Below are 22,895 nucleotides of genomic sequence, written 5' to 3'. Positions count from 1 at the left end.
GGCCACTTCATATGGCAGACAGCTTCCGCTTCCGGGAAACAGACAGGCTTTATCTTCCTCTCCCAGGCTGGAGGATGCTCATTTGGAGTCACAGTTAGAGACTACCTGAGAGGAGCCGTTCTTAGACGCTGTTGAGTCATGCTTTGCTGCAGTTCCTTTGCTTTCCTGTTGTCTTTTCAATACTTATTCTGATGAGCACTTGTGCGTTAACAACTTTTGTAAAAAAAAAAACAAAACAAAAATGTGCTTTATCATCTTGGAATAGGAATGTAGAAGAAACAAGTCACTAGTGTCTTTTTTCAGACCCTCTTCTACTCCAGTGCCTAAGAGGGTATGTCCAGGTCTTTATGTAGACTCCAGTTTTGAACACATACACAGATGTGCCTGTAATCCTAGCTGTTCAAATTGAGATCGGGAGAAATCAAGGTCTGAGGCCAGTCCAGATAAAAAGTTAGTGAGACCCCCATCTCAACTAATAAAACTCTTGAGCATAGTGACTTATCATTGTAGCTTTGTGGTAAACAGAAAATAGGAGGATCGTAGTTCAGGCCAACCAAGGCAAAAAGTGATACATCATTAGAAAAATAATGAAATCAAAAGGCGATCGAGTGATGGAGTATCTGCCCTAAATTCAAATTCCAGTGGGGAGGGAGGGAGAGAGGGAGAAGGAGAGAGAGAAAAAGAGAGAGGGGCGTGGGAATCTAATTCTTCTGGATAGCTTTAAGATAGCTAGAATGAAATGTGTTGCTTGAGATAGCCCAGTGACAAGGTATATATACCAGACAAAAATGAGTAAATACCCTTAATAACTGATACCTATAGACAGATATTTGGATTTCTTTTAAAATGGTTCTGATGGCGCATTCTCTAAAAGGTTTATGACTAACGTAAGTCCATTCTCTCAAGTTGCCCTTTAGCATGTCAGGATTTATTTCATTTGGCAACAGTTGAAGTTGTGAAGGGGAGAATGGGTAGCTCTTCCAGTCCTATCACCGTTGATTTTTTTTTTTAAACTTTGGGGCCAATGTGTAAGTGGAGAAAAGCAATACATCTGCCACCAAACAATGTTATTTTCTGGGCATTTCTTATTTCTGAAACACACACACACACACACACACACTCAAAGAAAAAGTGTCCAAGTTTTTGTTCCAAGAACTAATTACCTTTCAGTCCATAATCTGTAATGGCTTCCTAACTGTGAAGACACGATTGCAGGAATGTGTAATTGCAGCAGTTAAAAAAATAATAATAAAATATAAAAATCAATCCTGTAATAGTTCACCAACTGGACCAGCTAGGAATTGGGGGACAATGAGGGGTGAAATTCCAAACCCAGTAGACCACAGCTGCCACAGCTAGATGGGCAGACGCTTTTGCTACTGACAAGTTATAACAACTCCTTTGGTCATGTCAGGGCCTAATTACACACTTCCTGAGCTGCATATCATTGACTCGATAGGCCACCAACACACACACACACACACACACACACACACACACACACGTGCGCGCGCGCAAATAAATCCTAACGATGAAGCAGCAGCAGTGGAATCCCTGAGCTCTGAAGGGAGGGTTTACAGGAGAAGGCAGAAATCAGACTCCATAGAGCTGGGAGGACTCCTGAGTAAATCTCCTTCCTCTGTCAGTCAGCTCTACTGCCAACCAACAACCAAGGGACGGCAGTTAAACACAAGGGAAAACACACACACACACACACACACATACAAGGAAGACTCTTGGTTCACACAACATCTATAGAGATGACGACTTAAGAAAAAAATCAGATGTTCCATCTCTTTGCCACGTCTTTTGTTGTTTGAGGTTTTGTTCTTGAGGGTGTTTTGTTTGACTGTCACTAGCTATTATGTGATGAATGCCACGTTTGGGGTTGACACGGAACGTGTCCCTCACCACCTCCAGGGCTCCCTTTACTGTTCCCAAAACAGGTTCTCCTTCTGAGCCTGTGCGCGCGGACCCAGGGCGTGTGGATAGGTGGCCTCTGAGTTACTTCTGCATGGGTGTGCAGCTACTGTGAACAGCCATTCGACAGAAATGAATGACTTCAGATGATTTTCCTCCCTGGTGTGGATCACAATGATTGATTCCCCTAAAATTAGACTCTCCTGAAAACCCCGCAGTGCGTTTTCATATTTAATTGGCATGCAAAACATCTAAAGAAGGGACTGTTGTCAGAGGGCAGGGGAGTTCAGAGAAAGCTGACATAGAGAGACTCTGTAAAGAATAGTCGAGCCAGGTACCAGGGATTCACACCTGTTATCCTACCTACCCAAGAAGCTGAGATCTGGAGGCTTTGGGTTCAGAGCCAGTCAAGGCAGAAAAGACTTTGAGACACCACCCATCTTCAGTGAATCAACAAAACGCTGGACTTGGAGGCCCGGCTCGAATGGTAGAGCACCAATCATGAGCAAGAAAAGCCAAGTGAAGAGTGTAAGGAGTACAAGCCCCAGTAGCAAGTCAGCCAGCCCGTTTCCTCATTGCGTCCAGGCTCAGGTTCCCTGAGCTGGGTGTGTGTGGGGAAGAAGCATCCCCAAGCATCCTTCTCCCTCAACCACCTCGGTCACCAGACGGAAATGCTTTGGCCCCAGATTACAAGCATGCGTGTTTCCCCATCACGTTGTGATCATCAGTTCCCTGATCTGTGATTATCTCCAAGCCCTTCCTTCCACGAGTTCTCAGTGGTTTCCCATCCCTCAAAACCCGTTCTCTTAGGAAGTTTCTTTAACTCACCCACGGCCGTCATGAATCCCTCTCTTGGCCAGAGATCACTGGGTAGGGAATGCGCAAGGATCACATCAGTGTCCCCCCTTTCTCTAAAATGCATCCCTGTCAAAGTCCCATCTGATTCCTCTTCGCACGGTTTCATCAGCTGCCAACAAGGCCACACAGTTCCCATTGGAATCAGCAGAGAAAGAGGGGATGTGGTTGTGCAAACGTGATCGGTCACTCGGGTCTTGTCTGATGGGCGGGCAGGTGGTTATGAGTGGGCCTTTGTCTACACGGAGGTGGCGGTGAGCCAATTCATTTCATCCAAATGGTGACTCTGGCTTCCACCGAGCAGTCTCCCCACCACACTCCCAACGCCAACACGCTGGGGACCCGTGCTTTGACCAAACAACAAAGCACGGTCTGTGATTGCATCAGGAATCGAGATCGCCCCTTTTAAAGAGGCATGGCACCCACTCTGGTGTGTACCTTCTCCAGCCAGTGTTTTCTACTGACAGACAGATCGTTACAGGCGCAGGTGTAAGCAGACGCGAAGGCCCTTCCCACCGTGGACAACATGGAGAATCCCTTGAGCTATTTGATCTTTAAGTGCCTTCGCTGTAAATCGGGGGTTGTGGGTTGGTCTTTGGCCATTGGGTTGGGAGAAGTCACTGCGGTTCACTCACAGGAACCCTCAGCACCAACCCCTGGCACAGGAGAGCTCATTCTCACCATCATCCCCCAGCCACAGGGTGTTTCTATAGAAACAGGTCAGGGAGAGGAAGTTGGCACACCGTAAGATGACTCCTCTCTCCTTCACATGCATCTTCTCCTTGGATATGTCTTCTTTCCACTGTTGGCATCTACAACAAATCAAGCCTCCAGAACCTACCAGCGTGGTTGTGGGGTGTCTCAGATTTCCCGGGGCAAATGCAGCTTCTAATTCTGGATCACTGCATTCAATTTTGATTTAAAAAACAACAGCAACAACAAACCACCATTCCCTGCCCTCCTCCTCGGGCAGCCATCAGAGATGTCTCTGTGTATTTCGTGAGTCTTACACGGCCCACATTTTAGCACCTGATTTTCCTCACCATAAAGTGACTTCTCAATCTAAGTAGCATATCTAAGGGCATATACTTTATTTTCCTAATTTCCAAAGGAGGAAAACTGAGATCCCGAAAGACGAGGAGATTTTTCCCCCCCGCTGGAAGCCAGCTGTAGTAACAGATACTTGCTTAGCTCTATTTCAGCTGAGCCTCAGACAGAAGTCCAGCAGGCACTGGACAGGAGGTAGACGTAGGAGGGACTAAAATCACCAGAGGGACAGTTTGCCATCGCCCCGTAATAAAGAGGATATAAATTTTGAACAGAGTTCTCTAGGGGAATAGTCAAATTCATGACAGACTGGCCCCTTATCTCTTTTTCCACGCTGGTTTATTTTTTTTTCCCTCAATGTATGCAAGGTTAACGCAAAGAATATGTCCAAGTAAGATGTTTTAAAATGCATTTTAATCCATGAGATGTGAACTTTCTTCTCTTGGAAGAACGCTTTCTCAGAGGGGGCATCCACTTTCCACAGCGCCAGCTTGCCTTGGAGGCTGACACCCTGACCAGAGCGAGCCCATGCCAGAGGCTCCCAAGGCAGTGAAAGCCTGTGTTTAGAAACTCACCCAGAGCCAGGCCCTGATGGCTCACGCCTGTTACCCTAGTTCCTTGGGAGGCTGAGATCTGAGGATCATGGGTCAAAGCCAGCCCAGGCAGGAAAGGCCATGAGACTCTTATCTCCAATAAATCACTCAGAAAACCGGAAGTGGCGCTGTGGCTCAAGTGGTAGGGTGCTAGCCTTGAGCTGAAGAGCGTGGGGACAGCACCCAGGCCCAGAGTTCAAGCCCCATGACAAAAAAAAAAAGAAAGAAGGAAGGAAGGAAGGAAAGAAAGAAAGAAAGAAAAAAGAAACCACCCAGAGACACCATCTCAAACAACAAGCCACCATAGGTGGTGCATGCTCTGTTTCCCAGCTACAAGGGAAGTGTAAATAAGACAGAGTCAATCTGAAGGCAACTGTGGGCAGATAAATAACCAAAGTGAAAAATAGGAACAGGGGTTTGGCTCAAGTGCTAGCACACCTAGCTAGCAAGGGCAAGGCACGGAGTTCAGATCTTAGTGTCACACACACTCACACACATGACACAATGAGGCAATGTTTGCACCAGATGCAGTGATTCAGTTCCCTCAGCACTCTTTGTACCACGGCTTTATATACGCTCACATGACTAAGCCATCTTCAGTGCATCCTTAGACCCTGATCCATTCTCAATACAACCAGAGGGGCTCCCGGCATTTAGCATGGCTAAGGAGCCAAGGATAGCACCATTCCACTGGACAGGAACTTCCCGTGTAAGAATGACCTGGGCGTGGCTAGACACACCCCAGGCTGGAGATGTGTGCACAGAGATTCTCATTTCATGGGGTTTGGCCATAGCTTTAGTCAACAAAGAAAGAAAGAAAGAAAAATAACAGTAAAGGTTCGCCAAATGCATACAAATACGCAGCTCAGGTGCAGAGCCCATTTGTTAAACTCCGACACTATTCAAAACCTGGGGTCTTGCATTCAAATCTGTGTTTACTGAGACAGGACAAAGCTCAGGCAAGGCTTAGAATAGTGAGACCCTGGTGCCAGTTTCCCCTTTTCTCCATAGTGGCCCCACAATGCAAAGCATTGCATATTAAACTTCTGATTTGTTCGGGTGGTGGTAGATTTGTTCAGCTAGATGTCACTCATCGTTGATTATCATGATCGCTCCAGTTACTTGGAGTCCTATTTTTCCCAGTGAGACTCAGCGGTGAGTTACCTAGGGTCCAACTCTCTCTCTGAAAGCTCAGAGGAAAAGGAGTAAAACCACGCAGTATAAAGCGGTGCCATTTCACGGCCATGGCCCCAGGACCTACCTGGAGCAACCCCATCTCCTGGATTCCGCAGCCCCAACCCCTTCTCTGGCAGACGCTTCCTGCCGATCGCACCTGTGATCGGCTGGTGGAAGCCTAGGTTTTGGGGAGTGTGGGGACCACACAGACTGATCTGGAATTCATGAGCTGTGTATTTCCAGACAAGATCTTTCTGGAATGCCATGGGATTATGTGGATTAAATATAAATAAATAAACAGGTCAGTCACTGGCGGTTCACGCCTGTCATCCTAGCTACTCAGGTGGCTGAGATCTGAGCCTCCCAGTTCAAAGCCAGCTTGGGCAGAGAAGTCCGTTGAGACTCTTATCTCCCATTTTAAAAGCCCAGAAAACCAGAAGTGGTGCTATGTGACTTCAAGTAGTGGAGCGCTAGCCTGGAGCAAAAAGAGCTCTGGTTCAGCGCCCAGGCCCTGAGTTCCAGCCCCGCATCAGACAATTAAACAAACAAAATGGTACAAAATGAATGCATATATATTATTGACATTGAAAAAAAGAAAACAAAAAGGAAGAAAACCAATGTTTGTTTGTTTGTTTGTCTTTGGTACCTACAGAGGTGATGCTGTACCCTTCCCATGCTCACACCTTTTGTTCACCCTTATAGAACTATACCAATTTCATGATCTGACACTGCACCATGCCCAGTCGTTTGAAGAGAGTGAGCTACCCAAGGGGAGACGAGCCCTTTGCCTTTAGAGAATTAGAGAAATACTGTGGGATAGGTAGGCCCAGGGTCTTGGGAGGATTGCCAGGTAGAAAGAACAAGTCTAGAAAGAAAGAAAGAAAAAGAAATCATGGAGAAGGGGAGAGGCAAGGGGTGTGTGTGTGTGTGTGTTTGCGCGTGTGTGCGTGTATGCGTGCGTGTGTGCGTGTGTGTGTGTGTGTGACCAGACATAAAGAGGAAGGGACAGGAGAAAGGAGGGAAGGAAAGAAGGGAGGAGGGAGGAGGGAGGAAGGGAGGGAAGGAAGGAAAAGAAGGAGGGAGGAAGGAAGGAGAGAAGGAAGGAGGGAGGGAGGGAGGGAGGGAAGGAAGGAAGGAAGGAAGGAAGGAAGGAAGGAAGGAAGGAAGGAAAAGGGGGACGTAAAAATGACCACATTTTGAAGTGTTAAATTTCTGGACTCAAACAGTTAGATCCAGGAATGTTTTTTAAAGGTTAGGGGAAAGTTCTGCCTTACTTATTTATAATAAGCTTCTCCCTTGACATATTTCTTTTCTTCTCTATTCACTCAGTCACATGTTACATCAAATGGCTTTTCCTCACAGCTAGCACCCTGGATACAGACATGAAACCAAGCCATTCATCACCTCTAGAAGTAGGGAGTGTGGACTGAACCACATTACGTCACTAATTCGCAAATCCCCTTCTCTAAGATACGTGTGAATGCTTATTCCAAAGAACCTGCCCCCCCCACCACCGGCACCAGGGCAATCAGGGGGCCAGGTTTGTTTGTGCTGGTGTTCTTCTGATCATTCTGCAGACACAGCTCCTTTTAAGGGCTATTTAGTCAACACTGAGAACATCACACTTGCAGCCAGACATGTCAAATCTTTCTGCCCCATGAGCAAAGGTAAAGTCAACACAAATATCCCATCCAAAGGTTTGCTTTGTTTTCAAGGATACTAACTTTGTTGTTCCTCCAACTAGAAAGTTTGAAGCCAGAATAATCTGAAGGTTCAAAAGTCTGAGTCCAAGTTTAAAGGGTGCATAGTATTAGTAGATACATGGGTGCATAGATAGATAGATAGATAGATAGATAGATAGATAGATAGATAGATAGATAGATAGATAGCGCTCAAAACAAACTTCATTTTGAGAGGCGATGACCGATTTTAGTCTTTGATCTCCTCCAGAACCTGTATACTTTTAGCATTTATTGGTACAGAAGTAAGGAGAATGTTCACTTCTATGTTCAAGTCCAGTACATAGTCAGATGGTAGCTCCCTTTATATTCCAGGGTGCATTTCTTTCAACAGTAAAACTTCCTTAAGATGTTTTAAGAAATGCTCAATCACTAGATCCTTTCTGAAACACTGGAACAGTTGGACCAAATGACTCACAGTAAAACCACACACACCCCCTCCCCACACGCATACATCTTGATTCTTGATCATTAGGCACTATACAATCTAACAGCTGATTGCAGTGTTTCTCTGCTCAAACTTTGAGATATTTAAGATCCTTGCCAATATCACTGGGCCATTATAATCTGCCTGACATCGCTATTCTTATTTTCCAAAGAAATAAACAGATTCCCTGAACTGGAAGACATTACATCATGGAGTTGTCACCACTGGAAACATCTTAAGAGAGTTTTATCATCTTTTTGGATTTACTAAATTTACAGAAAAGGATAAAGTTGCATTTTATATCTTAATTTTCTTTCCAATATTGCATCATTAAAAATAATTCGGCAAGGCTGGGAAGGTGGCTCAGTGGTAGAGCACTTGTCTTGCATGCTCAAGGCCCTGGGTTTGATTCCTCAGCACCACATAGGCAAAAAGAAAAAAGCCGGAAGTGGCATTGTGGCTCAAGTGGTAGAGTGCTAGCTTTGACTTGAAGAGCTGAGGGACAGTGCCCAGGCCCAGAGTTCAGGCCCCATGACCGGACCCAAAAAATTAAAAAAAATAATAATAATTGGGCAAGACAGGGTTGACTTCAATGGATGGGATCTCTTGCCTTTTAAATATATGTATGTGTGTATATATGTATACACACATATACATATGTGTATATGTGTGTATACACAGACACATATATAGTTTGATGAAATTATTAGCCTTAACTTGACACCATGTAACATTCTCTTCTGGAATAAAAAAAAAACATTTGTCTAGATAGTACACTACAGTCTGGAAATTAGTGACATTCTTAACTAGCTGCACTGTATATTCCTTTTTCCTAGTAGGACTCTGATTTGTAGTGTTTTTTAAATTGCAATCTCCATGCAAGCACACCCTAGCCTTAGAAATGTCCCTCGGCATGACCATCACGGGTGGGTAACACGCAGCATTAATATTCTCATGTAACAGCTTGTCCGAGAGCCACCTGCTCATGAGTTTGTGTAAGAAGTCCTGCATGCCTAGCTCATCTTTCTAAGCTCTGCTCTAAGTCCAAGAACACCTTTCCTTGTAACATCCATTCAGATGCAGCCTCCTCCCCTCCCCTTCTTCCTCCCCTCCCCTCCCTCCCCCTTCATCTGTGCACTTGGAACCAATCGGCAGAGAGCACGTCCCCCCCCCTCCCCACTAAGCAAGCAGTATTGTGAATTTTATCTTCTTTTCCAGAAATCAGTTCGTCTTCGTTGCAACCGATGAAATATCTTGTAACACCTCTACAGGTAACAAACATTGCTACGTCCTGATGCATCATCTGAATCTCAGTATCCTTTTTTTTCCCCTCCTCTCTCCTCTTTACATGGCTGCAGTTGGTCATGCTAGAAAGTTTAGCTTAAAAAAATTTTTTTTAAGGATCATATACCCTTTGGAATATAATGGAAGCCTTTAGATTCTTGCTTGTGTTATATTTTTAAGGCATTAGACATTTTTTGCTAACTTCTGATGCTTTTTATTTCTAATTTGAATAATACATGATCCAGAAAAACCATGCTGTGTTGAGCATATCCATAATAAAACCTCACAGAATAATCAGTATTCTTCTAATAAAATACTGACCGAGGGTGATTAAAGGACACCCATGTGTGGCTTCCATAGTTCTGATTTAAAAACAATTTTAAAAAAAACCATATTCAATCTGGGGTTGGCAGAGATTGAAATGTGAATTATTTGAGGTCTTTATAGAATATTCTAGGCCCTGAAAGTCTGCATCTATGAAGCCAGGGGCATTAGGAAATACAATTGCCATGCTCTTGTTAAGGAGGGATCTTCATTCTATCTGCGAAAGACAGTTTCCTCTCCTTCCATGTGTGTCTCAACAAAACTTAGAGAGAGGAAGGGGTTTTGTGTTGCTTTGTTTTGAAGGCAGAGCCTTCACAAATAGTATCTGCCATAGTTGCATGAAATGTCCATCCAAATAATGCCTGCTCCTTTTGCTTGATGTGGTTCGGAACGATTACATCCGGATGTTTTCGGTAGCATGGGATTACTTGCCTAAATGCCAAGCTAGGTGAGTGCTGAATGCCAGCCTTTTCTGTGTCTTTCTTTTGATGCTTAAGGGCCTACATTATGGATGACATCATGACAGAGAGATCTCACAGGTGGATTGCTTTGGGCCAATGATGTAATAGCTTATTGATCTGTGACTGAGTAGGCCGTGATCCACAGAACCATGAACCCCAGCCTGACAGACAGACACCCACACCGGTCACCAGGCGCCCTTAGCCAACAGCGCCGTACAGAAAGGCTCGTTTGCTAAGGCTCCCACCACTTGTTTGGTGATAATGGGAAGGAGGAAGGGCTTAATCAGGAACACAAAACCTGGGGTTCGCTCAAATAAATCCCCACTTCGGGGGCATTTATACAGTCAGACAAGTATTTTCCATGGTCTGTCCCCAGAGTTCAAGGGACATGCGTGGGACGCCTTGGTCCATTTGCGTTAAAGCCCTTTGGTGATGGCCCTGCTATCTCCCACCCTGAATCTCCAGCCTTCATGATCTCTGCTCCTTCCCTCTTCTAAGAGGAGGGACCATCCTTGAACACCCTACTAGTTCCTAATCGTTGAAGATGGATTGCTAATCACATTGCTCAGAGTGGCAGTGGATTCTCCCTGGGATATAAGCACAGTTTGACATTGCTAGGGCTTTCGGAGCATGCAGTAAGCTGTGGGCTGAGAGGAAGGGTGGAGGCGACGGGTGGGGGTGGTGCAGGAGAGGGGTTTAAGATGTGACTGGTTGTATTTCATGGACGCACTGGCATTCCAGAATCTGGAACTTCCCAGTTAAACCCTGTCCGTGTCCCATCGTGTCTCAGGTATTTTGACCTCACAGGTAAAACATGGAAAAGTTCCAACACGAAATGATAGATATTGGCTCCACTTCATGAATTAACCAACGTGCATTCATGAATGTAAGAGATCTGATATGCCACATTCCAAAAAGAAAAGATCAGGCCGGTGCAGCTGTAGTCCTAGCTACTTGAGAGGCAGAGGTTAGAAGAACTGCAGTTCAAGGCCAGCCCAGGGGAAAAGCTCATGAGATGCCCCCTCTCAACCAACAAAAACGCTGGGTATGATGGTGTAAGCCTGTCATCCTACCTATGGTATGAATAGGTCCAAACCAATCTAAGGCAAAAAAAAAAAAAAGATCCTAGTTGAGAACAATAATAATAATGCACAAAGTTTGTGCTCGATTGTTAGAGCCCCTGCCTAGTGAGCCTGAGGTCCTGAGTTCAAATCCCGGTATGGTGAAAATCATCTTTGTAAGCGGTCATAGACGTGTGTGTGGTATGGCCAAGTGCTGCCGCTCGCCTTCTACAGTCTGCTCAGTAAAATCCCTCGTCCAGTGCTATGGCTTGCCTTTCAAGCCCGTGCTTCGTGAGATCCCGCTTGAACGTGGAAGTCGGAATGGAGCATGAGAGCAGAGACACCCACATCAGGAAGTTGGTGCGTCTCGCAGCCAGTCCGCCCTCCAGATAGAATGACCCTGGAGATGAGCGCCGCCCGGTAGCCCGGGCGGATCCCGCCCACTCACATCTCCACCAACCACCGGCTTCCCACGCGTGTCTCTGACCTCTTGACCTCTGGGAGGTATCGCTTGTGGTACTAGAGGGTAAGCCCAGGCCTTGTGCTTGCTAGGCAGGCGCTCTACTACCTGAGCCAGATCCCAGAACCCTGGCTGCTTTCGTTGCTTTTGAGGCAAGTGTCGGGCATGTGTGCTCGGGCCATCGACTTAGATTCTCCCATTTGCGTGGAGCTTGGACCACAGGCCCCGGCCATCATACCCACCTTCTGTTTCTCTGGAGCATCTCGAACCGACTGTCCAGGCTGGCCTCAGACCACGGTCCTCTCAATCTCAGCCCCCCGAGTAGCTGGGATTTACAGATGTGAGTCCCTGCACTTGGGAAACCCTCCATTTTTAAACGTGGAAAGTTCGATGAGCTGGGCTAGAGATAGGGTGCATATGCTCAAAGATTAGAAATGTAGAAGGACCAAGGCCAGGTGTGATGTTACACACCTGTAATCCCAGTGAGTTGGGAGGTAAAGGTAAGGAGGATCGTGGGCCCAGGCTGGCCAGGCCTCCTTCCCCCCACATGCACAGAAAAATTATAAGACCCTATTTGAAAAATAACACAAAAATGGGCTGGAAGTATGGCTCACAGGGTAGGGCACCTGCCTAGTAAGTGCTATCCCCCAAGCTCAAACCCTCGTACTGCCAAAAAAAAAAAAAAGAGAAGCGAAGGACATGTAGCATTATTTGTCTGGAAATAGTATGGTTATGATTTCCCTCCGATTATTCCCTTACCTCAATCTGCACATGTCCACACATGTGTGTATGCACACACACACACACGTGCACACACGCATGCATACTAAGTACCTACAAATAAACCTTCAGATAAGCTTTAGGGGAAGTTTCCAAGCCGGCCATTCTTGTAATGGACTCTTCAGCAAGCCCCAGCTCATTGTCTTTCCCACATTGGGGCGATTAGCTTGTTCAGCAAAGTTGTCGTGCAGCAAATTGATTTGTGGTTAATTGGTCTGTTTCCAGTAAAGTGGACTGTGTGTTATACGCGGGAAGCATGGGCTGCCAAGGGGGTTATGTGCACAAAGGAACTTAGAAAACATAATCGTTGCTTTTTATTGTGAGCTGACAGGGTACACAGCTCGGTTCCAAGCCCGTTGCATGCAATAACAATAAAATTCCCTCTATCTATCTATCAATCAATCAAGATAAGGTGTCCTTATCAAGTGCCTGGTGAAAATTAAGTAAGAGCTAACTCTGAATTGTTAGCCTGAGTGGGAGAAGGTGGAGTTTAAAAACTTTCCATGCATAATTTAAAAACAAGCAGCAACCCAGGGGGGAGAGGGCATCCAATTTTGAAGGAGGATGGGAATCATGAAGCCGAACAAATGTACCACCTAATTTCTGAAGATGAGTGCTGTAAATCCCAGCTAAGGAGGTGAGGGGTTAACAGGGTGCAGAAATGCCAGTGCTGGGTGGAGTGGAATGGATGGCTCTCTCCCCTTCCATTCCCACGCGTGCACTTTCTAAAGGTCGGCTTACATGTGGGCCTGTGATCCAGATGCTTTAAGGGGGGGGAGGGGGGCGGCGCTGGATTGGTTCTTCTAGTATCTGTATTTCAAGAAACGTTTTGACTCTGGCGACCCACCCAGCCTCTCTCATCCAGAAGTGTGCAAGTCGTTTAAATGTTGGGAAAGGACACAAGGCCGGACGGAATTGCGCCCTACAGAATTCATCCCCAAAGCCAAACGCAGCGGAGGCCCCGACTTCCCTTCCCCTCTGCTGGACTGTGCGTAGGAGCATTCCTTAGCTGGGACACTGCTTCCCAAAATGCTTTTCCAAGATCCTTCCCCGAGGGTGCTTTTCCTTCCTCCGCGGCCGCACACCTGTCCGTGTAGGGCCTCTCGGATCTTCCTGTGACCATGGAGGGCACTGGGCACCAGTTTCTCTTCGTGATGGAGAGGAATCATTGCTTCTGGGAGGTCTGTTCAAAGTCTCGGCCAAGCTTCCCCATCAGGCCTCCTCAAACTGACGCGTGCTGCATTATCCCAGACTTTAAAAGGCCTCAGAGGGGCAGAGTCTGGTAGAGGTTTTATTTGCATGAAGACACAAAAATGAACGATTGACGCATTTCAGGAATACCCTGTTCATGGCCCCAACCAGAAATCTGCAAGACTGCTGTGGAAGCCCATGTTCAGAGCCACGTTCCCTCAATCCTCTGAAGTGGAAGAGTTCTTGTCCTCCTGAGCGCTCTCAAGTCCCATGAGCTGTGGTGATGACTGCAATTTATTTCCCACGGTTTGGTCAGGACCTGATAAGGGCACCTTATCTTTTTTTTTTTTAATTGGGGCATTTTATTGTTATTGCATGCAACAGGACTTGGAACCAAGCTATGTCAGCATTCTGTGCTGTAGTGTTTAGTGGAGAGTATGGGATGGTTGGAAAGAGAGAGAGAAGGAAGGAAGAAGGAATGAAGGAAGGGAGGAAGGAAGGGAGGAAGGGAGGGAGGAAGGAAGGGAGGAAGGGAGGAAGGGAGGAAGGAAGGAAGGAAGGAAGGAAGGAAGGAAGGAAGGAAGGAAGGAAGGAAAAGGCAAATAACTATAACATTTATGCAGTGAAAATGGTCTGATTTGTGGTAGGATCAGGGAAGGGAGTAGGAAAGCAATAGCTAGAAGGGAGTTGGCTCTGGCCTCTGCCAGTCAGTGGGGATTTCTGAAATCAGAGCATCTAACCCTGATAAACAAAGATGGCCTGGCATGGGATGTGGGTTCCCAGCATGCCCCCTCTTGCAGGAAGTGGATCCTATCAGCAGTCAGGCGAACCAAAACCAATCTCCCTCACGAACTGCCTGGCTTGTGTCTGGAAACGTTCTCGAGCATCTTTCTTCCTTGTGATTGCGGACCAGCTAGATCCAACCATGGGGCCTTCCTAAGCTCCACCCCCTCAAGGTGACCCTGTAGAAGGGTCATTTGCATGGATTCCTTTGGCCAAACTGCTTTTCACTGTGAAGGGTAGGCGCATTCCAGAGTGAATTTCCTCTAAGGGGTGAGCATCCTTCTACTCTACAGGAATCCTCCCAGAGGCCACCAAGACAGGAAGTGTGGCTATAGCAAGGGGGCAGAACACGAAAGGAATAACAGAATTGATTGAAGTAGAGAGAGCAAAATTAAATGCACGGCTCCGACTATGCCCTTGTAAGAAAATCCTGCCACAGTTCAGACTCTGACAGGGGGATTGGAGGACAGGCCTATTATATTATATTTCATTAGCATGCAGCGTGTCTCTTCCCTAGGTTTGGAAAACCCTTAACAAGTCGTATTTACATTTCTCAGTAGGGTTCACAAAGCACCTTGACAAATACTGCTTCGTATTTCCTGTCCGCCAGGCAGCAGATGCATTCATTTTACTCCATCATAACCTCAAGTTCAAGTACGGTGATTTAAAGTACATCGGCAACTTGTAAATTAGGTAGCTCTTGACTCTCGGAGCGTCTATAATTGGATTGCTAAAGTGCCATGTGATTGTATTAGAATAGACTCTTGTGGTTGTCTCTAAGATCAAAAGTCCGTGTCAGTCATGGGAGACTGGCTGGTGAGTCTCCCTGTAGCATAATGTCGGGCATCCTGGCCACGGGACATTGGGTTGGGCTACAGCGGGATTCAGACAGAAACCAACCGTTTATATGTGGGGAAACTGAGGCTCAGAGAGAGACCTGCCCAAATTAGAGAAGGCAAGACATTGAGAAAGGCAGGCGGCAGAGAAGCTCGACCTTCTTGCCCTCCGCTCTTGCTTCGCCCTGTGCTGTTTGGGTTGTCTCCTGGCTTTCAGTAGATGGTAAGGTCGGAAAAGACGAGATCCATCTCCCAGGGGTGAGAAGAGGTGGCATCGCCCTGGGCAGCTGATGCTTGTCCTGAGATAGAAAGGGTGAAAAGAAGGGGCTTCCAGCGGAAGATGGAGGAGTAGCTGGATTCTAAGAAGACACCGGAATCAGTGGAAAAACCACTGAAGGGTCTTAAGAGAAGGAATGAGAGGATTTGATTTATGTAGGTCTGTCTTTAATTAGAGAAATGGATGGATAGATGGATATAGATGGATGGATGGATAAATGGATGGATGGAAGTATGGCCAGGTAAATTCGATTGGCGCTGTTTCCCAGATGGTACTATAAATGGCCAGGGTTGTGGAGTTGGTTTAGATGAAATCTTGCATCAGGGAAGTAATAAGAACCTATGGAGTGCCGCGGACGCATTCCCAAGGTCACCTGAAATTGACAATGGGAGGAATTGGGGGCCGAGTTGACTGTCCCCTTCCCGCTTTGGTCAGGGATGGCGGTGTGGAAGGTCACACTCCAGCATGGTGACATGTGTCATGTTCCCCCTTCATCCGCGTGAGGCCCCCGGGCGCTGCCGGTCCCTCTTTGGACCCTGCTCAGCCAGCCCCGGGGACAGCCGGCATGCTGACGCGGCTGGCTGGTGCATCCATTGAAAGGATGCTCGGGTCCACATCTACCCTCATAACCTTGCGTCTAAATCGGGGTGTCACACAAGGGCGTGTTTAGAAATTAGCATTTGAAAAGAACCCTCCTGGCTTTCTGGTTTGAGCTGACATGGTCCCTTTTCCTCTGTGGAAATGAAATTTATTAATCATAATAGGAAAAAAAAAACCCATCCTATTCTGAAGGTAGAGGTCACCCTGAGGAGAAAAGAACTCTGTTCATTTGTGAGGAAGGTAGTTCAAGGCTGACGTACTTTTTTCCTACCATGGGGAAGGGGGAAAAAATGATAAAGACAGGGCCAAATTATTACCCTGGGTTTTCGGCAAAGGTTGAAAGTCGGCCCGGCGTTAGAGCTCCTCAAGAGGAGTTATCAAGAAAGAATACAGCTGGAGAAGATGGGGACCATCTACATGTTGTCTCTTCCATGTAGACATTTTTGTCACGGTATTTTGAAGGAACTCCCGTCTCTCCCTTCACATGATCCTGGAGCGTTTTCAGTTCTTCTTTGGAGTTTGTGTTCTGTTCCTGTAACCAAGTTTGCCAGATAAGAGATGCTTTAGAACGAATCTGATTGGCTGGTTTCTCTCTAGACTGATGGTGGGCCTTTTTGTATTTTTCCCCCCATGAAGGGAAGATCAGTTGCCAAATGAGGGGGCATCTTCTCAAACCGCCCCTCCCTCCCAGCTTCCTTTTCGGTTTGCTTGAGTGATCTCCGTGAATATATCATTTCTTTACAGACAGACAGACAGACGCAGATGTTTTTTAAGCACACCTCGTGCGTTGATCTTGCATCTACCTTTCCTCAACGAAAAGGGAGGGTCTGGGATGAAAGTTGGTGTTGCTTTTGTTTCTTTCTCTCGAGAGCAAAAGGACAGAACAGGAATGTAAAAAGAAAAGATAAGAAAGCTGACCGGTTTTTAAACTTTACTGTCAGTTCACATCCTGGTGAGTGAGAACCCGGAGAAGTCTATGTGGAGAGGAAGGCTGTGTCTGGATTTGAGTTTGTTTTCCTCTGGCACAGACAACAAGGCAGGCTTGGGACATGCCAGCTTACACACTTGCTTGGAACCCATTCATTTTCCCACCCGGGGTGTAAATAAGAGTCTAGAATTTAGAACATCTGTGGCCCAGGTTCCTTCACCATCCTAAGCTCTGTGGTTAGATCCAGTCAGACTCACTCAAGAGGCGGCTAGGACAAGGGAAGGCAGGACTCGAACCTGGACCCTCTCACTACCCGCCCCTGGCTCTCCTTCCCATCTGTTTTGAAACGACTCTGAGCAATAAGATTAAGAGGGAAACGGGAAGAAGAGAGAGAGGGGGAGAGGAATAAAGTACGTGCAAATGGGATTTCAAGGCATCTAGTGGCAAGCTTCGGGTTGTTAGTGCAAAAGATGTCTCCCGGTGTAGCTTTTTCATGGAAAAAAAAAAAAAGAGAGAGGTCAAAATCCCACAGAGGACGCCCCATTCCCAGCCTGGCCCCGGGAGCTGGTGCACTCTCAAGTCCTGGTGCCTGAGAGCCTTGGTTGCTAATGGAGTTCAGCCAGAAGGGGCTCTGGGCCTCTTTCAACTTGCCAGTGAGTCTCCTACCCCGCAGCAAAGCCCCCTTTGTGTGCAACCAGCTCTAGTGTATCTGCCAAGGAACCAGCCGGAAGCCATTCTCTAGCTTGGACCTCGCCTTGCCTGGCTGCTTCTCCGTTCTTTCCTGCCTTGATCTCTCGTTCTCCCTCTCTTGCTCTGCCTCTCGCGCTCTCGTTCTGACCCACCGGCCTCCTCTCAAGGGTACCTTCTCCCCAAATCACTCGCAATCTTCGTGCCGGGCTTGGCTTCCAGGAAACCAAGCTGAAGACGCTGCATCTCACCCTCGTTAGCGTTCAGAACCTCACTGTTCAAACCAGCTCCAGGCAGATGACGCGGCGGGTCAGACGCGTAGGGGGTGCGTGCTGACGTTGCACGGGGATGTGAGTGAACCCAGACACAGTTAGCGGTCACCTCTGGTTTTATCTAGCCGGACCCCCCAGCTTGGGATGGATGGCAGTGTGGCGCCCCCCAGACAGACACCCGGTGCATGTCCCCTGTCCATTTTTTTTTTTAATTTCAAAACTGTCATGGAAACCATCCCACCGGCCGCAGAAAGGTGGTGGACCAGAGGCAGATAGATGGAGGCAGGGCCTGTCAGATGCCTCGTAGCCCCAGGGATGAACAGGTTAGTAGCTCCCGCGTGGCAGGATCCACATCAAGCCTGGTTTCTGTATAACTACGTTGGCCCCTCTCGGCACAGATGAGTCCCCTGCAGCCTTTCTGGACCGCCGGGCCTCGCGCATGGGTGACAGCTATGCCCGGAGAGAAAGCCAGCCTCCCTTGCGTTAGACCGTCCCGCCGGGCCCAGGGCTTCCCCCGAGCGCCAGGCATCATTGACAGTTCTTGTCTCTGTCTCTAAGGAAGCTTCCTCAGCTGCATAAACGTGGTCTTCCTAGAAGGGATGAGACACACACACACACGGGCACACCCGTGCGCGCAAACACACATACACACACACACACATGTACCCGCTCACGGTCACACGCCACGTGGCGTCTCACAGCCGGTCACACACCAGGCGCTCTGGGTGACGTTCCAAGGACAAAGCCACCTGGGGAAGGCTTTTCCCAGAAGAGAGTTCCCTTCCTCTGGTGGCCTGGCTTGTCACGTGGCACGGCCAGGTCTGAGAGGGGTGGGCGCCGGCGGGTGGGACTTTTCTCACGTGCATGCACGAACCCCTTCCCACTGTGTTGGTGGTTTGTATCTTGTGATTGACATCTTCCCGCTGTGCCTGGCCCTTCACAGATCCCATCTTTTTATGTCTGCTTCCCTTTCAGTTACGGACGAGTTTATGCTGCCGACCCCTACCACCACACACTTGCTCCAGCCCCCGCCTACGGCGTTGGTGCCATGGTGAGTGTCATCTTCTTCTTCTTTGTCCTCTCTTCTTCCAGCCTGCCCTGCCCTTCCCTTCCCTTCCCCTCCCCTCCCCGGCTGGGGGACCTTGGTATGGGTGGATGGTTGACAGCCTCTCACTTTTCCCCCCCCTTAATTGAATTTGTCTCTTGTGCTAACAGCAGCTAAAATGCCACATTAATCCTCCTAGTAAACTTTGATAAATGTCTTAATTTCTTGGCAATGTAGTGCATGTAAGTTATTATATTTCTAATTTTGCGAGTCTCACCTAGCAGAGCACTTACCTTAATGGAATAATTAGTCATTTTGATAATTAAATCCATCACTAACAGAATGCAGTGTCAATGCACAACTTTTTTTTTTCTTTCCCCCCTCCCCGCCTTCCCCCCTCCCTGGCTGCTCATTCACATAGCCCCAAGGTTCCAGCCCCAGCACAGACTTCCGAGGAGCTAAGCTGCATACTTCCAGACCTCTGCTGTCAGGCAGCTGAGCATCCGACCACCCGCCCTCCCCTTTTACAATTCATGTTTAAAGTCATAGTCACCCAGGAGAGAAAATAGAGAGCGCGATACACGTGTGTGTGTGTGTGTGTGTGTGTGTGTGTGTGCACGCACGCATGCATGCGTGAGTGCACGTGTGTGCGTGCTTGATACGTAAGCAATTAGAATCAGCTGGTTTGGGGGGTGGGGTTTTTTTTTCGGGGGGGGGGGGGGGGGTGGAGACCTTGCTTTTTGTTGGGGGTGGGGAGAAGGGTTAAGGGGAGGGCAGGAAAACAAAGAGGGAGGTGAGGGTAGGGGGATTTTTGCCTGTACTCGTTCAAACTTCTATGCACTGAAACTCTTGAGTCCAGTAAGATGCGCCCATCATGTGAGAGCGTGTGCAATCATTATTAAGCCTTGGCATGCAGTTCCTACTTGGATCAAGAATAGCAGTCCTCCTACTGAAAATAGAGCCCTTACCAGGCATTCATTGGAATCACCAATCCTTTTAGTAGAGGAAATGGTTACAGTGCCACTTCAGGACCATTGAAGGCCATGGCCAGATAATGCTCTGGGAGCTTGGTCATAGAAAATTGCGACCAGGATTTTTTTGGAAACCTATCATTTTGCACAAGTGTAATTTTGCATCCAGCCATGCCTCTGTTACCAACCCTCGCTTTATGGCCAGATTTCAGGTACGGACTTGCTGAGCTAAGTCAAAGCATAGGTTTTGATTTTTTTTTTTTTCATCTCGATTCAGCATGCAACAGCTCCCCTTCCACACCTAGTTCCAAGTGAGAAGTATTGGGAAAGGCGAATTGAAGCCATTCAAGAAATCACCTAGAGTCAACCTCAAATGTAGGCTGAGCTGGGTGCCAGTGGCTCATACCTGTAATCCTAGCTACTCAGGAGGCTGAGATCTGAGGATCAAGGTTCAAAGCCAACCCGGGCAGAAAAGTTCCCGTGAGACTCTTATCTCCAATTAACCACTCAAAACTCAAAAACCAGAAGTGGAGCTGTGGCTCAAAGTGGTAGAGCACTAGCCTTGAGCAGAAGAGCTCAGAGACTGCGGCCAGGCCCTGAGTTCAAGTCCCATGACTGATTAAAAAATGAAAATGTAGGCTAAGATCTCCCCCAAGGGGATAGACTATGTATTAACCCATCACCCAAGGACACGAATGAAATCAGACTGCCGACCTTTCCATTGTCCAGCTCATCCCGGAGTCCTTGCAGCTCAAGAGACTGGCTGGCATTTTTTTTTTCTTTAACAGAGATTTTTTTTTTTTGTCTTTTCAAGGGAAGTTTTGAGGAAAGATTAGACAATGACCCTATCTTTAGTTTACCACCAAGAATACTCTCGGGATGGGTAAGGGGTGCTGCCATTTTGTTTGGTGTTGCGTGTCTTTTTTGTTTTCTTTTTTCACATTGGTCTTTCTTGATGATGATGCAAGTGTTGCGAAAGGAAAAATGTAAAAAACGCACCCCTCGAATTGCTTTGTTTCAGAATGCTTTTGCACCTTTGACTGATGCCAAGACTAGAAGCCACGCAGATGATGTGGGTCTCGTACTCTCTTCATTGCAGGCTAGTATATACCGAGGGGGATACAACCGTTTTGCTCCATACTAAATGACAAAAAAAAAAACCAACAACAACAACAACAAATAAACAACAGAAAAACAAAACAAAAACCACCATTAAAAAAAAAAAACAAAAAAAACCTTCCAATCGGGGGTGGGGAGAGAAGGAAAGGAGAAGCTACCGGAGGCCTGAGCATTGCAAGATGTGCAGTTGTGCATCACCTTAGCAACTCAAAAAAAAAAAAAAGAAGAAGAAAGAATAATAATAAAAAGTAATAAAAAAGAGGAAAAAATTACATTTTTTATCTTATACCTCAGATATTTTGTTCTGTGTATTTTAATATCGTGGGTCTTTCGTTTCTGAAGGTTCCATAGTTTGGTTGCTGGGCTGTAGGAACTTTCCTGGTGGATTCTAGAAAGATGCTAGAGATGAGGGTCAGGGAGAATAAAGAAAAAAAAACACCTGGTATAGGGTCCTCTGCAGATTCTATCTTATGTACATGAATTACAGATGCCAAACATGGAGCTACTGGGGTTAAGCTGTTTGGGAAGAGGGTAGGAGACTCAGCCGTCTTTCTTTGCTGCATCTACATTATTTTATTTTGCGAAAAGGGAGGCCAGGGGTAGAGGTAGGGGTAGGAGAAGGGAGGGGAGCTGGGGATGGGGATTTCTTTTTCTTTTGTCCAAAGGGAAAAACGAGTAACTGATGATCGACTTGTCCCACTGCACCGACGACCATGTATCAATGGTTCGAAGTTAACCCATTGCCAGTCGAAGCCAAAGTTCCCATTGCTAAGGGGCTGCTTCTAGCAGTAAGCCGCATCAGAGTCCAATGAAGCTGTACAAACTCCCCTTAATTCATTCCACCCCGCAGTGTTCCACTTTCTCACTAGCCGCTAGTTACGTAGGCAACACCTTACTAGTTAAGACCATCCACAAGCATTCTTTTTATATTTCTTCCAATATAATAAATTATTGATATCATTGCCGACTTTTATATTATGGGAGGGGAAAAAATAACATTAATAAAAAGGTGATTAAAAAAAAAGCACTGTTTCTATTTTTTTCTTTTTTTTCCAAGAAAAAAAAAGAGAAAGTAATAAAAACTTAAATTCTTTGTACCAGTTTAAAAAAAATATGTATAAAATTTACATCTGTGCAGTGGAGTTGTTAAGTCCTAGAAACAGTCCGAGGATCTTTAGTTTTAGCGTAGTGGAATAATTATTAGAGACAGACATATAATTTTTATGGAGTTACATGATACTCATATTCAGATTTATAGGCGCATTTTACAATATCGCAACCATTGAGAAATAGAGATAACCATGGTATCTTCATCAGCTTGGTACTTTTTGACACATGACTGCATTCTGTAAGCAATCTGCAATTTTTCAGCCCGTGAGAGCCCGCCCTTCCACCTTCTCCCTCCATTCCCGGGGGCTGTCTTCAGCCAGTCTCCAAGGTCCAGGACACTTGTTGGAAGGGAGAGAGGAAAAGAGGGAGGAAAAAAAAAAATCTAGATTTTTTCCCTCTTCACCCCAAAGAACAAAGCCCCTCCCCCCCCCAGCCCCCCTCCCCATCCTTTCTGGTATATAAAGGGCCAGGGTAACACAGCTGGAAAAATTGCAGTTTGTCTGTACTTCTGTTTGAACTCTTCCTACGTTGTCTTGTTTACAAGTTACCTTACGTTGGGGTTATCTGTCACAGGTCTTCCTGTTTTTGTATTTAAATTAAAAGAGAAAAAAAATAAAAGAGAAAAAAAGTAAAAAAAAAAAAAAACAACCCACCACCACCACCACCGAGGGAGCGACGGTCCCCCCCCCCCCCCCCCCCCCCAGTAGTTTTGCTGCAGTACTGATGGACAGTGCTGGTCCCCAAGCACACACTTAGTTACCAACTCACGCTACAAACATGCCAATCCGCTGTATAACAACTCTGCTTTCAAACAAAACCAAACAAAACTTAAAAAAATAACGATAATAATAATGATACTAATCAACCGTGTTTGTGATCCAGCTTTTCCATATCATCCTGTGTGCATGCTCTAAGATCAGTTGGATATTAAAAAAAAAAAACCATCAAT

At 46.6% G+C, this 22,895-nt stretch overlaps 1 protein-coding gene across 9 annotated transcripts in view; it reads left to right on the top strand.

The window, feature by feature from the left end:
• Rbfox1 (RNA binding protein, fox-1 homolog (C. elegans) 1) overlaps positions 1 to 20,915 on the top strand; it is a 268,086-nt gene extending 247,171 nt beyond the window's left edge. For 3 of the 9 annotated variants that reach the window (XM_013011363.1, XM_013011364.1, XM_013011367.1), the window contains 2 exons: positions 18,677 to 18,752; positions 20,739 to 20,915. In XM_013011363.1, the coding sequence (XP_012866817.1) occupies positions 18,677 to 18,752; positions 20,739 to 20,861 (199 nt within the window). In that variant the 3' untranslated portion in view covers positions 20,862 to 20,915. Of the gene's footprint in view, positions 1 to 8,975; positions 9,029 to 18,676; positions 18,753 to 19,167; positions 19,320 to 20,738 lie in introns of those variants that run through there. The other 6 variants (XM_013011370.1, XM_013011368.1, XM_013011366.1 and 3 more) reach the window with 4 other exon arrangements.
• The last annotated feature ends 1,980 nt before the right edge of the window (positions 20,916 to 22,895 follow it).

This window comes from Dipodomys ordii, unplaced genomic scaffold (genome assembly GCF_000151885.1).
Source record: "Dipodomys ordii isolate 6190 unplaced genomic scaffold, Dord_2.0 Scaffold14, whole genome shotgun sequence".
Lineage (NCBI taxonomy): Eukaryota > Metazoa > Chordata > Mammalia > Rodentia > Heteromyidae > Dipodomys > Dipodomys ordii.
This window is presented reverse-complemented; position numbering and strand designations above follow the sequence as displayed.